This window comes from Trachemys scripta, chromosome 9 (assembly GCF_013100865.1).
Source record: "Trachemys scripta elegans isolate TJP31775 chromosome 9, CAS_Tse_1.0, whole genome shotgun sequence".
Lineage (NCBI taxonomy): Eukaryota > Metazoa > Chordata > Testudines > Emydidae > Trachemys > Trachemys scripta.
This window is the reverse complement of record NC_048306.1, coordinates 48261639-48279436: the sequence shown is the minus strand read 5'-3', so window position 1 is coordinate 48279436 and position 17798 is coordinate 48261639. Positions and strand designations below refer to the sequence as shown.

Sequence of the window (17798 nt, the reverse complement as noted above, 5' to 3'; positions counted from 1 at the left end):
AAAAGAAGGGCCTCTGGAACTCCCTTGTGGCTAGTCTGGCTGCAGCTCCATTAGAGATGACTGAGGCAGCTAGCCTCAAAAAAATAAGACTAGGCCTCCTGATACTGTAATTTCCCCAACTTCTACTCACCTCCTTTCTAGATCAAAGCAGACAATGTCAAAGAAGGAGCAAGCCAAGTGGGAGAGAAAACGCCACTTCCTGATAGCAGATTTCTCTCCCTTATATGTCATGCAGGGAACAGCCATACCCTGCCCATTACGGTACATAACATCAGCCATTTCAACACTAACGTATGCACATATATGCACATTAACATCTACTTTTTGTTTGGAGGATGTTGGTAGGCAAAGGCAAACCAGTGCAATTCAGAAACTATAAAGGATGAGGAAAAACAATGATCTAGAGCTGACAATAAGCAGACTAAGATCTGTGAATGTTGAAGACAGGTGGCCAAATATCCCAGTTTACTCCATTATCCTGGATGATTATACTGAAACTAGGATTTGTTCGGTTTTCACTATAATATTGGGACATCTGATTCCACTATATTTGCTGACAATCTATCCTCCTTTCACACACACGTTTATCTGGGATTGTAAGTAATATCTCTCTGGTGTATAATGGGAGAAATTAAACTGAAGAGCCATGTCACAGTACTCCCAAGAGCAGCTCCCAGCCCCAGAACTCAAGATCTTAGGACTCTGAAAGCCTTAGTGCATCAGACAAGTAGGACTCTCATCGTGACTACGGCCCCAACCAGAAGAAAGGAAGTAGGACATGGGATAGTTGGAGGAAAAAGGAGACTGTGAATAAAACCCCACTGAGTGAAATAATTTAAGGTTCCTATTTAGAGAAGATAACAGATCAACAGTCTTGAACACTTTAAAGCTCTCAGTGATGTCTCTCTAGAAAGAGATACTTCCATTACATTAGGCTGAAAAAATTAACATCAGATTTCCTGTGAAAGAAGACACAGCTACCCTCTGAAAACCTGACAATATATTTCAGCAAAACTAAAATTAGAATGACCCCAACATCCCAACCCCCACCCCAATATATTTGGGCAAGAATGTCAGGCCACACTTGACCTGAAAACAGTAAGTTATTGGAATGTATTGGGGACAACATTGTGATTTAGAAAGTGGAGAATGTCACAAGGGGAACAGCCACTTTAGACTAGATTCTGACTAACAGAGAGGAATTGGTAGTGAATCTAAAGGTGGAAGGCAATTTGGATGAAAGGGATCCTGAAATGATAAATGTTGTGATCCTAAGGAAAGGAACATAAGAACGGCCGTACTGGATTAGACCAAAGGTCCATCTAGCCCAGTATCCTGTCTACCGATGCCAGGTGCCCCAGAGGGAGTGAACCCAACAGGCAATGATCAAGTGATCTCTCTCCTGCCACTCATCTCCACCCTCTGACAAACAGAGGCTAGGGACACCCATCCTTACCCATCCTGGCTAATATCCATTAGCGGACTTAACCTCCATGAATTTATCCAGTTCTTTTTTAAATGCTGTTATAGACCTAGCCTTCACAACCTCCTCAGGGCAAGGAGTTCCACAAATTAACTGTGCGGTGTGTGAAGAACAACTTCCTTTTGTTTTAAACCTGCTGCCCATTAATTTCATTTGGTGGCCCCTAATTCTTGTATGATGAGAACAAGTAAATAAGTTTTCCTTATTTACTTTCTCTACATCACTCATGATTTCATATACCTCTATCATATCCCGCCTTAGTGTCCTCTTTTCCAAGTTGAAAAGTCTTAGCCTCTAATCTCTCCTCTTATGGGGCCCGTTCCAAACCCATAATCATTTTAGTTGCCCTTCTCTGAACCTTTTCTAATGCCAGTATATTTTTTTTGAGATGAGGGGACGACCTCTGTACGCAGTATTCAAGATGTGGGCGTACCATCGATTTATATAAGGGCAATAAGATACTCTCCGTCTTATTTTCTATCCCCTTTTTAATGATTCCTAACATCCTGTTTCCTTTTTTGACCGCCACTGCACACTGCGTGGACGTCTTCAGCAAACTATCCACGATGACTCCAAGATCTTTTTTCTGATTCGTTGTAGCTAAATTAGCCCGCATTATATTGTATGTATAGTTGGGGTTATTTCTTCCAATATGCATTACTTTATATTTATCCACATTAAATTTCATTTGCCATTTTGTTGCCCAATCACTTAGTTTTGTGAGATCTGTTTGAAGTTCTTCAGTCTGCTTTGGTCTTAACTGTCTTGAGCAGTTTAGTATCAACTGCAAACTTTGCCACCTCACTTTTTACCCCTTTCTCCAGATCATTTATGAATAAGTTGAATAGGAGTGATCTGAGGACTGACCCTTGGGGGACACCACTTGTTACCTCTCTCCATTCTGAGAACTTACCATTAATTCCTACCCTTTGTTCCCTGTCTTTTAACCAGTTCTCAATCCATGAAAGGACCTTCCCTCTTATCCCATGACAACTTAATTTACGTAAGAGCCTTTGGTGAGGGACCTTGTCAAAAGCTTTCTGGAAATCTAAGTACACTATGTCCTCTGGATCCCCCTTGTCCACATGTTTGTTGACCCCTTCAAAGAACTCTAATAGATTAGTAAGACACGATTTCCCTTTACAGAAACCATGTTGACTTTTGCCCAACAATTTATGTTCTTCTATGTGTCTGACAATTTTATTCTTTACTATTGTTTCAACTAATTTGCCCAGTACTGACGTTAGACTTACCGGTCTGTATTTGCTGGGATCACCTCTAGAGCCCTTTTTAAATACTGGCATTACATTAGTTATCTTCCAGTCATTGGGTACAGAAGCCGATTTAAAGGACAGGTTACAAACCATAGTTAATAGTTCCGCAACTTCACATTTGAGTTCTTTCAGAACTCTTGGGAGTAACAGTCTCAAGTTGCAGTGGGGGAAGTTTAAGTTGAATATTAGGAAAAACTTTTTCACTAGGAAGGTGGTGAAGCCTGGAATGGGTTACCTAGGGAGGTGGTGGAATCTCCTTCCTTAGAGGTTTTTAAGATCAGGCTTGACAAAGCCCTGGCTAGGATGATTTTGTTGGGGATTGGTCCTGCTTTGAGCAGGGGGTTGGACTAGATGACCTCCTGAGGTCCCTTCCAACCCTGATATTCTATGATTCTAAGGAGAGATTAATAAGACTGGGACTCTTCAGCCTGGAAAAGAGATGACTAAGAAGGAGGATATGACAGAGGTCTATAAAATCATGACTGGGGTGGAGAAAATAAATAAGGAAGTCTTATTTACCCCTTCTCATAACACATGAACTAGGGGTCACCAAATTAAATTAATAGGCAGCAGGTTTAAAACAAACAAACGCAAGTATTTCTTCACACAACACAATGGCTATTGGCCACTGTTGGACGACAGGATACCGCACTAGATGGACCATTGGTCTGACCCACCATGGCCGTTCTTATGTACTTAAATACACAACGAGCAAGAAAAACACTAGGGAAAGTGTAGGTCCTCTATTTAAAGGGTGAAGAGAATGACAAGAAGGTAGCTGAGGTTTTTAACTAGGTGTTTATTGTCTATATTGCTTCAGTCTTCACTAGAAAGTTTATTGATGACCAGATACTCAACACAATTAATATTAATGGCAAGGGGGAACAAGTCAAAATAGGGAAAGAACATCTTAAATATTTAGATAAATTAGATGCATTCAAGTCGGCAAGGCCTGGTGAAATCCATCCTAAGGTACACAAGATATAAATGAAGCAATCTTGGAATCATTAACAATTATCTCTGAGAGTTTAGGGAGGATGGGTGAGGTCCCGGAGGACTAGAGAAGGGCAAAAAAGGATCTGGGGAATTACAGACCAGTCATCCTAACTTCAATAACTGGAAGGATACTGGAACAAATTATTAAACAATCAATTTGTAAGCATCTATGAGGATAATAGGATTATAAGGAATAGCCAGCATGGATTTATCAAGAACAAAATCATGCCAATCTAGTTTCCTTCGTTGACAGAGTTATTGACTTAGTGATAGGGAGGAAGCAGTAGATGTGATGTATCTTTATTTTAAGTAAAGCTTTTGACACAATCCCCACATGACACTCAAACTAAGGAAATGTGGTCTAAATGAAATAATTATAAAATGGGTGTACAACTGGTTGAATGACCACACTCAAAGAGTAGTTATCAATGGTTTGCTATCTGATTAAGCAGACTTATCTAGGGACATCCCGCTGTGATCAGTCCTGGTCTGGTACTATTCAATATTTCCATTAATGACTTGGATAATGGAGTGAAGAGTATGCTTATAAAATCTGCAGATGACACCAAACTAGGAGGGATTACAAACATTTTGGAGGACAGGATTATAATTCAAAACAACCTTGACAAATTTGAGAATTGGTCTGATTTCAACAAGATGAAACTCAATAAGATCAGTACAGAATACTTCACTTAAGAAGTAAAAATCAAATGCACAACTACAAAATGAGGAATAACTGGCTACATGATAATACTGCTGAGAAGGATATAGGGGTTATAATGGATCACAAATTGAATATGACTCAATGTGATGCTGTTGTGAAAAAAGACTAATATTCTAGGATATATTAATAGGAGTTTCGTACGCAAGACAAGGGAGGTGAGGCCTCAGCTAGAGTATTGCATCCAATTTTGGGCGTCACACTTTAGGGAAGATGTGGACAAACTAGAGAGAGTACAGAGGAGAGCAACAAAAATGGTAAAAAGTTTAGAAAATCTGATCTATGAGGAAAAATTAAAAACCAAATGGCAAGAAGAGAAGACTGAGGGGAGACCTGATAATCTTCAAATATTTTAAGGGCTGTTATAAAGAGGACTGTGATGAACTGATCTTCATGTTCACTGAAGATAGAATAAGCAGTAATGGGCATAACATGCAGTAAGGAAGATTTAGGTTAGATATTAGGAAAATCTTTCTAAGGCAGTGTAGTGAGGCAACGACTCACCGGCACAGTGCCTCCTACTGGTCACCTCTGGAATTAGCTCTCCAGCATATCGAGTGCCTCCTACCGGCCAGTGTCTCATCTGCCACTAGTCCCTGTGTCCCTCCTGGACTCCGGTGCCCTTTACCTCGGAGTTCTGCCCACTGCAGTACCCCCACACACTGGGTCTACCCTCCCAGGGGAACCCCCAACCCTCTACACGCACCTTGCCTCAATGGCTTCTGCCAGTCGTCATCTAGCCCCTTTCTCAAGGGGCAGACTGCAGTCCATAATGGCCACTCATCACCGGCAAGGGGGTTGGACCAGCTGCCTCTGTCTATCGCCAGGCTGCACTCCTGCAGCCCCAGTACCTAATTAGGCATTAACCAAAGCCTCAGCCAGGGGAGTTGCCAGGCTGGAGCTCCCCAGCTCCTTTGCCCTTCCCCAGCACTGCTTAGCCTCAGGTATCCTTGCTCCTTCAGGCAGCTTGGTACTTCTCTCTCCAGAGAGAGAGAGTCTGCCTGCCTTCTCCCCAGGAGCCCTTCTTATACTGGCCCAGCCGGGTCCTGATTGGCTGCCTCAAGCCCTCTCGTGATTGGCTCCCTGGGGCAGCCCTTTCCCAGGGCTGTTTTAACCCCTTCAGGGTCGGAGCAGGATGACCGCCCCGCTACAGGGCGTTAAACTATGGATTTGTTACCAAGGGAGATTATGGAATCCCCATCACTGGAGGTTTTTAAAACCTGCTGGACGGTCTAGGTTTACTTGGCCCTACTTCAGCATAGGGGCTGGACTGATGACTTGTCGAGGTCCCTTCTAGCCCTACATTTCTATGATTCTATAACTCTATGATTTAACTATGTAATCAGGCAGGGTAAATGATGAGACAGAGCAGGGAGAGGGGCGGATTTGATCTGGGAATGTTGCAGGGGAGTTACATTGGGGATGGGGGACTTCCCTTGAAGGAAGATCCCTGAGCTGTAACCTGAGCCAGAAGGGGGGTTGGGAGAAGTGACACCTTCTGCCCAGGAGACTGAACAAAGGAGAGGAGGAGCAGAGGGGAGGGGGGAGAGAGCTGCTAGAGAAGTTTTTGTTTTCAGTTTTGGCTGGGTGGTGCAACGCAGGGAACCCCAAGTTGGGGTCTAAGCTCCCTAAACCCCCCAAGAAGGACTTTATTGAGGGGTTCTGGTTGTACCTACACGCTCTGCTTGGGACCGTGTTCCTGTCATCTAATAAATTTCTGTTTTACTGGCTGGCTGAGAGTCACGGTGAATCTCAGGAAGAGGGGTGCAGGACCCTGACTCTCCCACACTCTGCAACAACAGGTGGCAGGGGTGGGATCTACTGCACCCCGTGGACAGCGCTTCCTGCAGTAAGTGACTGGGGAGCAGTAAAATGAAGGGTGATTGACGGGGACCAGGTGTGCTGAAGAGTCAACGAGGGACTGTTTCAGGGGGCGATTAACCCCTGGGAGTGTGTGACTAGCGAGAAGGACTTTTGTAGTAACAGGGTCCCCTGGGGGATCACAGCGAGCGGTCCCAAGGGCGGAAGAGTCTGCAGCTCGACCCTGGCAGAGAGGTGGTGACCTCGAGAAGGGCTGGCACACTACGGGTTCTCCCTGGAAACTGTGGGGAGCGGTGAGCACCCAGGCCTGTGAGTGGCCAGCAGGAAGAGGTATGCCAAGCGGCTTAAGAGCGACCTGGTGGAGCTGTGCAAGCAGAGGGGGCTGCGCAGTGGGAGGCTCACCAAAGAACAGCTCATTGCCCAGCTGGAAGAGGGAGATCGCTCGAATGAACTGATCCCTGCCTCTGAGGGAAGCAGCCTGGCAAATGCTGCGCAGGCACCAGTGTCTGTCCCACCTGGGAGTGGTCAGCCGGCTGCTGAGGGCTTCCCGAGACCCCTCCTTCCTATGCCTAGGGGAAGGGTGGGGAGGAGCCCTGCGAATACCGAGGGCACTGTGACCCCCCGGCCAAGCTCGCCGGCTAGCATGGGATCCTCCCGGCAATGCTCTGCATCCATGGAGGGGAAGCGGCTGGAATGGGAGAAGGAGCTAAAACAGAGAGCTGGCAGATCGTGAAAAACAGACAGCATGAACTGGAGGAGAAAGAGAGACAGAGGCAGCATGAATGGGAAGAGAAAGAGAAACAGAGGCAGCATGAACTGGAGCTGGCAAGGCTAAGGGGCAGCGAACCCCCGGCTGCGGTGAGTGAGGGGGGACCCAGGACTGCACGGAGCTTTGATAAGTGCATCCTGGACCAGCATAAGGAGAGGGAGGACATGGTTGACTTCCTGGATGCTTTTGAGATGACCTGCGAGCTGCACCAGGTTGATCCTGCAGACAGACTCCGGGTTCTCACCCCCTTACTGGACCCCAAAGCCGTGGCACTGTACCGCCAACTGGAAGGGGCGGAGAAAGGGGACTATGAACTATTCAAAAAGGCCCTGCTACATGAGTTTGGGCTGACTCCTGAGATGTACCAGGAAAGGTTCCAGAGTCAGTACAAAACCCCTGAGGTCTCATATCTGCAACTAACCGTCTGCATGGAGGGATACGCCAGCAAGTGGGCAGATGGGGCCCAGACGAAGGAGGACCTGGTTAAACTGCTGGTACTGGAGCAACTATATGAGCGGTGCCCATCCGACCTGAGGCTATGGTTGAGGGACAAAAAGCCAGAGAACCCACGACACGCAGAGTCGGTCAAGGGGTTGGCAGGGAGGAGTCCCAAAGGAACAAGCCCGCCGCAATGCAGAGAGACTCACCCTGGGACCTCCCAAAGGGGGAATATGGGGAATCCCCTCCCAAGGGGAACGTCCAGCATCAGGGACAACCGACCGGTTCGAGTGGACCAACGGGACATGAGCTGCTATTACTGTGGCCAAAGAGGCCACATTCAGGTCCAGTGCCCCAAGCTCAAGGACAGTCTGAGCAGACCGAACCCACACCGGGTTAACTTTGTAGAGGCCCAGACGGACGAGGGGCAGGCTTCCCAGGCAAGGGGGGCTGGCAGCTTATCAACTACTCAAGAGAGAGAAGGGCCCCAGGCCAGCTTCTGTGGGGGGCTGGATGCTCCGGACACCAAGTTCTCCGTTTACGGGGATGGCGCGGGGCTGTCCCTGCGGAGCGAGTGCCTTGTTCCCCTGGAGGTGTATGGGAGGAAAATCTATGGATACTGGGACATGGGCACTGAGGTGACACTGGCCCAGCCCGAGGTGGTAGCTCCAGATCAGGTGATGCCCAACACCTTCCTGACCCTGACGGGGGTGGGCGGGACCCCATTCAAGATGCCCGTGGCGAGGCTACACCTGAAATGGGGGGCCAAGGAGGGCCCCAAGGACATGGGAGTGCACCACTATTTGCGCACTGAGGTGTTGATGGGGGGGGGGCCCTAGAGGACTGGCCAAGCAACCCCCAGAATGCCTTAGTCGTGATCCGTAGCCAGAGCCGGCGAGAGGCACTACGCCCTGACCTCAGGAAGGATGTCACACCGGAGGTGCAGGACCCTACCCTGGTGGGGAGGGAACACCCAAGGACAAGGCTCAGACGGGTTGTGACTTCCCTTGAAGGAAGATCCCTGAGTTGTAACCTGAACCAGGAGGGGGGTTGGGAGAAGTGACACCTTCTGCCCGGGAGACTGGACAAAGGAGAGGAGGAGGGAGAGAGCTGCTGGAGGAGCTTTTGTTTTCAGTTTGGGCTGGGTGGTGCAACGCAGGGAACCCCCAGTTGGGATCTAAGCTCCCTAAACCCCCCAGAAGAACTTGATTGAGGGGTTCTGGTTGTACCTACACGCTCTGCTTGGGACCGTGTTCCTGTCATCTAATAAACCTTCTGTTTTACTGGCTGGCTGAGAGTCACGGTGAATCTCAGGAAGAGGGGTGCAGGGCCCTGATGCCTCCACACGCCGTGACAAATACCACACAGATACTTTTTATAAATATCATATGCCCCTCAATGTATTTCCCAGTCCTCCACATGTTTAGACAAATCTCTCTGTTCCTATCCTCTTAGCAGCCATGCTGACAGAGAGATCCTTGGCTGGGAGCAGAGAGGAAACAGTGTTCTGTGGGATCAGATATGTCCAGACTTTCAGACCAACTCCACCCGAGCAATTAGAGAACAAGAGCTGCTACAACTACAAGAGAGTGATTAAGATCATGGAAGCTTTGCCTCTCCTGAGCTTGGTAAGGACCTTTGCTATTAGAAAGAATGGGGAGAAACTGCAGAGAACACAGAAGCTGCCAGTACCAATAAGGTTTTTGCAAGGTGGGCTGTTCAGAAGAATGGGGAATTGATTTATTTTTGGTGTCCTCCATTGGGAATCCATTCCACTATCACCTGAGCCACTGACTATTTGTGAGGGTCAACACCAGACAGTGTCTTTTCCTGACAGCCAAGCGGCTGTTGGGAGCATCTTGCAGGAAAGTGCCCAACTACATATATATAAGGCTTCAAAAACAAAAGTCAATATCCTATTCCTTTCTGCTTGTTGAGGTAGAATATAGTTACCTCATCATTTGTAAAAACAACGAGGAGTCCTTGTGGCACCTTAGAGACTAACAGATTTGGGGGTTTCATCTTTTCGTGTGTTGTATATTTACACCTGCTTACTGTATTTTCCACTCTATGCATCTGATGAAGTGATTATATCCCACGAAAGCTTATGCCCAAATAACATTGTAAGTCTCTGAGGTTCCACAAGGACTCCTCATTGTTTTTACTGATACAGACTAACACGGCTACCCCTCTGAAACCTGACCATTTGTGTAAATCAGGAGCATCTTGAAGGATGTTATGAATGGGATTTTCAAAAGCCCTCAGTGTTGGCCTAACTCTGCTTCCACTGAAGAAAATTGCCTAATTCATCAATGGGAGTAAAGTTAAGCTAATGTTGAGCACTTTTGAAAGTCCCATCCCAGGTCTATGAAAGCCCCCTGCACATACAGAACCACTCTCATACTCTGGGTATGTATGTGTAGATCATGTGCGTTGCAGGCAGGATATATCCATGGTTATTACAATTTAGATTGGAGGAACTTGGAAGCCCTTTTCTAATGGCAGATTATTAGTTATTTGCCATAAAGCTAGCAGGTCAGAGTTTTTTTCCAATTCAGTGACTACAGCATATTATAAATAGGGGCAACATGTATGTTCTTTAAAAAAAATTAACTAAATTTTAAATAAAGAATATGGCAGTCACATTTATCAAAGTCATTGAAAATAAACTCCCTAATGAACACTATACAAAAGTTTATATATATCTCTACCCTGATATAACACGGTCCTTGGGAGCCAAAAAAATCTCATATAATCATAGAATATCAGGGTTGGAAGGGACCTCAGGAGGTAATCTAGTCCAACCCCCTGCTCAAAGCAGGACCAATTTCCAACTAAATCATCCCATCCAGGGCTTTGTCAAGACTGACCTTAAAAACCTCTAAGGAAGGAGATTCCACCACCTCCCTAGGTAACCCATTCCAGTGCTTCACCACCCTCCTAGTGAAAAAGTTTTTTCCTAAAATCCAACCTAAACCTCCCCCGCTGCAACTTGAGACCATTACTCCTTGTTCTGTCATCTGCTACCACTGAGAACAGTCTAGATCCACCCTCTTTGGAACCCCCTTTCAGGTAGATTAAAGAGCTATCAAATCCCCCCTCATTCTTCTTTTCTGCAGACTAAACAATCCCAGTTCCCTCAGCCTCTCCTCATAAATCATGTGCTCCAGCCCCCTAATCATTTTTGTTGCCCTCCGTTGGACTCTTTCCAATTTTTCCACATCCTTCTTGTAGTGTGGGGCCCAAAATTGGACACAGTACTCCAGATGAGGCCTCACCAATGTTGAATAGAGGGGAATGATCACGTCCCTCAATCTGCTGGCAATGCCCCTACCTATACAACCCAAAATGCCATTAGCCTTCTTGGCAACAAGGGCATACTGTCGACTCATATCCAGCTTCTCATCCACTGTAACCCCTAGGTTCTTTTCTGCAGAACTGCTTCCTAGCCATTCGGTCCCTAGTCTGTAACAGTGAATGGTACTCTTCCGTCCTAACTGTCCTTGTTGAACCTCATCAGGTTTCTTTTGGCCCAATCCTCTAATTTGTCTAGGTCCCTCTGTATCCTATCCTATCCCTATCCTCCAGCGTATCTACCACTCCTCCCAGTTTAGTGTCATCTGCAAACTTGCAGAGAGTGCAGTCCACGCCATCCTCCAGATCATTAATGAAATCTCACCGTATTATAGGTAAGGCCGCGTTATATCAGGGTAGGGAGAGGAACCGCTCCCCGCCCCAGCTCACCTCCGGCTCCTCTCTGAGCACGCCACCGCCGCTCCATTTCTCCCTCCCTCCCAGGCTTGCCGCGCCAATCAGCTGTTTGGCCTGGCAAGCGTGGAGGAGGGGTGGGGTGGGGAGAGAAGCAGAGCGGCGGCAGTGGCGTGCTCAGGGGAGGAGGCGGAGATGAGCTGGAGCAGGGAGTGTTTCCTCTGTGCCCCCCGTTACTTGCTGCGGCCCTCCCTGGGGGCCCCCCGCCCCAGCTCACCTCCATTCTGCCTCCTCCCACGAGCGCACCGCAGCTCCGCTTCTCCCCACTTCCTCCCAGGCTTGCCGCACCAAACAGCTGATTGGCACGGCAAGCCTGGGAGGGAGGAGAAGTGGAGCTGAGCGGCGTGCTCGTGGGAAGAGGAGGAAGCGGAGCGAAGGTGAGCTGGGGTGAGGAGCGGTTCCTCTGCGTCCCCCCCCTTACTTGCTGCGGCCTCCCTGCCCCAGCTCACCTCCGCTCCGTCTCCTCCCACAAGCGTGCCACAGCTCCGCTTCTCCTCCCTCCCAGGCTTGCCGCGCCAAACAGCTGATTGGCGCAGCAAGCCTGGGAGAGAGGAGAAGCAGAGCTCCGGCACGCTCATGGGAGGAGGCGGAGCGGAGGTGAGCTGGGTCGGGGGGGCCCCAGGAGGGCCGCAGCAAGCAATGGGCGGGCGCAGAGGAACCGCTTGCGGTAACACAAATTCGGATATAACGAGGCAAAGCAGCCCAGTCCCCCGGAGCACTGCTTTACGGCGTTATATCCGAATTTGCGTTATATCGGACTGCATTATATTGGGGTAGAGGTGTATATTCAAAATAGATGAACAGAGAGGGTTGGTTCAAGGGTAAATTTTAGTAATGTTCTTAGTATATTTAAAAGTCTTTACAGCCATAGAACATGTCAGCAAAGACTCCAAACTACATACGCATCATTTACTTCACAAATTTGTATCAACTCCATACATTAAAACTGTAAGCATGTCTGAACTGTATTAACTTAAAGCCCATTAAACACCTACCACTCACCACCTTCTTGCTGAGAAATTAAAATATAAGGAAACACTGAAAAAACAAGTAATACATCAATATTAACCAAAAAGGAGAAAGTACAGGGAAAGACTTTATATTATTGTTGGAGTTCTGAGCAACTTGCATGATTTGAGCAATCCTCACTGAAGGAGAATGAGATTTTTTTTTTTCCAACTGCAATACTTAAAACAAGAAACCTGCACATCTAAAACATCTGTTAGCGTTCAGGTCACAGAATTTCAAGCATACTTGAAATTGAAGCACATTTTAGTTTTAAAACATTTAATATAAAATGGACAGCATTTAAACGTACTACTTCCCACACCCTTTTAAAGTCTTGAAAAGGAAAGCTATATTTTGTACACTTCCACAAAGGAAAAAGTTAGTTGATTTAAAATATGAAAAACATTTCTTTGTTTCAGTTTTCATTAGTCCATGCCTCAATACTTGCCTGCTAATTAATGTATTTTAAAACCAATAAAGCAGTTAGTTCATTCTCAAAGAGCTGTACATGCAGTATAAGTTCTGTTAGAATTCTTCCATTCAAAATGTCCTTGTGCCATAAGAATAGCTAAAATAAATTGTTTGTCTCTAAGACAAGAGATACTTTCAAAGCTCTCTGCATGAATGCACACACTTTTACTTCAAGTTTTGCTTCTCAAGTCAATTTTAAAAGTAGGAGAGTGTGGAAAAGGGGTTCCAATATTCAGTACTAACTTAAGAAAAATATTCTTTTGGGAGTTACCAAAAAACAGCTTTAAAAAACTGAACCCCCTTTTCCAGCAGTTGCATGTTTAACATGGGACAAAAGACAACCACCACCAATGTCTTTTAGGGCCTAAAAATCTAGTTGACCTAAAAAAAGTCTCAATTTAATATAGACTTTAGGTCAGCAGATAATGGCCTCAGGTCATATAGTTTAACACAGGGGTGGCCAACCTGAGCCTGAGAAGGAGCCAGAATTTACCAATGTACATTGCCAAAGAGCCACAATAATATGTCAGCAGCCCCACATCAGCTCCCCCGCTCTCAGCGCCTCCCACCCACCAGAAGCCCCACTGATCAGCGCCTTCCCCTCCCTCCCCGCACCTCCCAATCAGCTGTTTCATGGCATGCAGGAGGCGGGGGGGCAAGGGCATAGCAGGCTCAGAGGAGGGGGTAGGAAGGGGTGGACTGGGGTAGGGCCTGTGACAGAGCCAGGGGTTGAGCAGTGAGCACCCCCCAGCACATTGGAAAGTTGGTGCCTGTAACTCCAGCCCTGGAGTGGGTGCCAATACAAGGAGCCATATATTAACTTCTGAAGAGCTGCATGTGGCTCTGGAGCCACAGTTTGGCCACTCCTGGTTTAGCATGTCACCAGGTTCTGGGCCATGGTCTGCAAAGACAGTATTTTGATGAAACTATTTACCATGTAGCACCCAGCCATCAGCAGATATTAGTATAAATCTAAGTTTCCCCAGTCTATTCAAGTATGGTACATGATGCACACAGAACGAACAGGCACTTGCTAGATGCATGACTGCACAGCTGATGCCTGTAAGTATCTCTGTGACGCTGGCAAACCAGGTGCCAGCTCATGCCAATGTCCTGGGCCTCACTGAACACTTACAAATGCATAGCTAGAAACAAGTCTTGCTTGCCTGTGCCTTAGCATTGTCAAAATAGATATTAGATGTCAAGTTGATAAGATTGTGTTTAGCATTTTATAAAATGCCTGAAGGATACTGCATGTATTGATCTCACGTATAATCTCTATAGCCCATGGTATAAAGTTATATTGAGTGTTTGCCTTGTAAACCTCTGCAATTGTGTAACTCAACAAACAGGAGGAGCAACACTGATTAAGGTAAAGTGCTCAGCACACAACATGGTCCACTGATGGCAAATGACATGTTGTATAGCATCAAAGGACAGAAACTGCTGATTGCATTCCTAACTCCCTCCAGGAAGGAGAGACCTACACATGAACTCATCCCATCAGTTTGGACTCTGGAGTGGCTAACAATCCTTGATGAGGAGAAACAATCTCCTTCATGTTGTCTGGACACTGAGGGACAAAGATTCCTAAACGTAAGCAAAGAAATCCCCATGCTGTTTGGCATGGGTTAGCCCTAAAAGACATTTTGAATTGACAGATTATTACAACTGTGTTACCTTTTGAAACTCAGACAAACGTGTGTGTATGTGTACATACACACACGCTTTGACCTTTTTAAATAACTCTCTTATCCCCTTTTCCTAGTTACACTTTTAGCTAATTTATTACAGGATTGGCTACCAACGTTTTTTTTTTTTAAGTGCGAGATCTAAGGTACAAATTGATGTGGGGTAAGTGACTGGTCTCTTGGAATGGGAAGCAACCTGAATATTTTGTGTTTTTTGGTGTAAGTGATCATTTATCATTTGGTGTAAGTCCAGTTTGCAGTGGCAAGATCGTCCCCTTGGACATTTCAATCTGTCTGTGACTCCATTATATGCCTATTGTAGTACTTTGGGAGTTCAAATTTGTTACTGAGTTGGTGAAATCTAATTATAGACCATACAACCATTTTGGGCTGTCTGCCCTGCTTTTTGACGATCTGCCCTGAGATTGGCACACTCAGTCGTAAGCCACTCCAGACAGTCTCCTCTCCCAAGATAGAAACCATTTGAATACACAAAAGCTACCATGTGGCATGCATAAGGGGATGATCCTTTAAAATGGAAACTTGTCATTGGTGATTCTACAGAACAATGAACTTAAATAGCCTCTTCAGGAGAGCCTCTCTCTATAGCTAGTACTATACCTTTTTATTTATTTTTCTAAGGTTGAAGAGGATGAAAGTTAAAAACTTGCACCATGGGTTTAAGCTAAAAAAGTCAATTCATCTCAATTTCTTGTTGGTCAGGTTAGTTTGAAGAATTTCTAAATAAACCTCCAAATACTAACTTTCAACAGTGTTCTGGGGCCATTTGCCAAAGACCTCCTTCATTAACATAAGCTTCTGCAGACTACTGTCAGCAACAGAAAAAAATAACTCCAAAAATTATTACAGAAAGGCCCTGTATAGCATAGTCAATAAAATTGTTGGCAGGAGTGGGAATCCACCACACATTCCTGCACTTGTGATTCCATGAACCCCTACATTTAGAAGCAGCAAATGAGTACCCAATTTGACCCTGTTCTAGAAGAGGAATGTCTTGTACATAGTTGAAGAATTAGGCTGCACATGCTAGATTTCAAATGATATTGGCTCACAATACATTTTCATCTTTTCTTTGGGCCCTTGATGAAAACTAAAGCAGAGAATGTCAGTGCTGCAACTCTCCCTTATTGGGCAAAGACTGGAAACAATTTCACTCCAGAGACTGTCCTCCTCCTACATAATGGGTGTAGAACATTCCTGTTTCTTTCCACATCAAAACAACCTAAGCTAAACAAAGCTCCAACAACATGACTGATACTTTTAACCTAAATCTAACAGCATCTGATCCAATCTACCCAGATGTATATCACTGCAAAGTGACAGGTTCTCGGTAATTTCAAGTTCCATCCAGAATCAGGTTTACAAGTCCAAATACAAACCCTTTATCTCCCCCTTCCAAAAAATATTTTCCAAATATCCCCTTAATAACTAAATAGATAGCTGTCTTCTGAATCCAGATTTAACAGCTCCGTTAGTCATGGCTTAACTTAACACAACTAAGGACTTTAGATTTCCCGCATTCCAGACATTAGTTGGTATCAGACCCAAGTTTGTGTACACACTATCTGTAGAGATGGCGTGCCACATTTAGAGGATATCTCAAAGATGTTAAGAATGTAATCCCCTAGTGCAGAGTCCATAAGAAACAAGATCAAGGTTGTGTGGTTTATGGCTACTACGTGTTACCACAATGGAAGCAATTGAGTCCTTTATCGTTTTGTGGTCTAACACAACACAAGATCGTCACATTTTGTAAATTAACTGTATCAAAGCAAAACATACATTGGGGTTTAGATAGAAGGAGGAAAAGAAGTCTTCCATTTGTTGGCTGTCTTAGAGCGTAATCATATATGAGATGCTGAACACACTCAGCCTCCACTTAAGTGAATGGGAGTGGGCATTCACATCTCACAGAACGGAGACCTTATGGACAAATAGCGAGCAACTCATTGGACAAGATTTAGGTCTCTGAGGAAGCAGCAAGTTAGTTTTCTAGAAAAAGAAACATCTACATTTAGTTCAAAATAGCCCACAAAGCATGCAGTAATTCAACATGGTAGTAAAACTATGAATGGCATATATTCTAGAAATTTTTGATACTATTAGAGGGCTTGAAGCCATCTTGAAGGTTTGAGTTTGTAGATGTACATTTAATCAACTATTTATAGTAATGACAAGTACAAAACCAGCAAACCTGACTAAAAAAAAATCAAGTAACAACTATGAAAACAAACCAAATTAAATTCCTGAAAAATTAAAGGAAAACTCTTTAAAAAAATTAAATATGTACTTACTTCGTACTTGTTTAATAATAGGTTTCATAGGTTCAAGCCAAATCTGGAAGTGAGACAAAAGTTAAAAATTAATATCCATACTCTAATGCTACATAAATGTTGTAAGGTTTCAGAGTAGCAGCCGTGTTAGTCTATATCTGCAAAAAGAACAGGAGTACTTGTGGCACCTTAGAGACTAATAAATTTATTTGAGCATAAGTTTTCGTGGGTTGCATCCGAAGAAGTGGGCTGTAGCCCACGAAAGCTTATGCTCAAATAAATGTTAGTCTCTAAGGGTACATCTACACTACAGCGGGGAGTCGATTTAAGATACGCAAATTCAGCTACGTGAATAGCGTAGCTGAATTCGACGTATTACAGCCGACTTACCCCGTTGTGAGGACGGCGGCAAAATCGACTTCTGCCGCTTTTTGTCGGCGGCGCTTACTACCACCTCCGCTGGTGGAGTTAGAGCGCCGATTCGGGGATCGATTGTCGCGTCCCGACGGGACGCGATAAATCGATCCCCGAGAGGTCGATTTCTACCCGCCGATTCAGGCGGGTAGTATAGACCAGACCTAAGGTGCCACAAGTACTCCTGTTCTTTTTATAAATGTTGTAAAACACCAAAACAAAAATCAACTAAGAAATACTTACTAAATGAGCATGTATTTCTCTCTCCCTATTTCACTGCAATAGCATAACAATTTTCTTCCACCAGTTAAACAAATATGCTTAGCCATGATTTAAACTTAAAAAGAGAAGGTTACTGACCTTGCAGTAACTGAGGTTCTTCGAGATGTATGTCCCTGGGGGTGCTCCACTCCAGGTGATGGTGAGTCCCAGCGCCGTTGATTGGAGATCTTCGGTAGCAGTGCCTGGTTGGGACGCACGCACTCAGCTGCTGTCTCGTGGCGGCATTAGGCATCCTGTACCCCCCTCAGATCCTTCTCTACCGTAGAATTGTCTGATTAGTACTCCAAAGTAAAGGGGAGGAGGATGGGTAGTGGAGCACCCACAGGGACACACAACTTGAAGAACCTCAGTTACTGCACGGAGAGTAA

The 17798-nt window shown here is 45.4% G+C and overlaps 1 protein-coding gene across 8 annotated transcripts in view; it reads right to left on the bottom strand.

Annotated features, from left to right (window-relative positions):
- The window catches only part of FARP2 (FERM, ARH/RhoGEF and pleckstrin domain protein 2), a 216130-nt gene that overhangs the window by 132999 nt on the left and 65333 nt on the right, over window positions 1-17798 (bottom strand). For all 8 annotated transcript variants that reach the window (XR_004647252.1, XR_004647251.1, XR_004647253.1 and 5 more), the window contains exon 4: window positions 16756-16798. Coding sequence is in view for 5 of the 8 variants with exons in the window: in XM_034782668.1 (XP_034638559.1) it covers window positions 16756-16798 (43 nt within the window). In the remaining 3 variants the exon portion in view is untranslated. The remainder of the gene's footprint in view (window positions 1-16755; window positions 16799-17798) is intronic.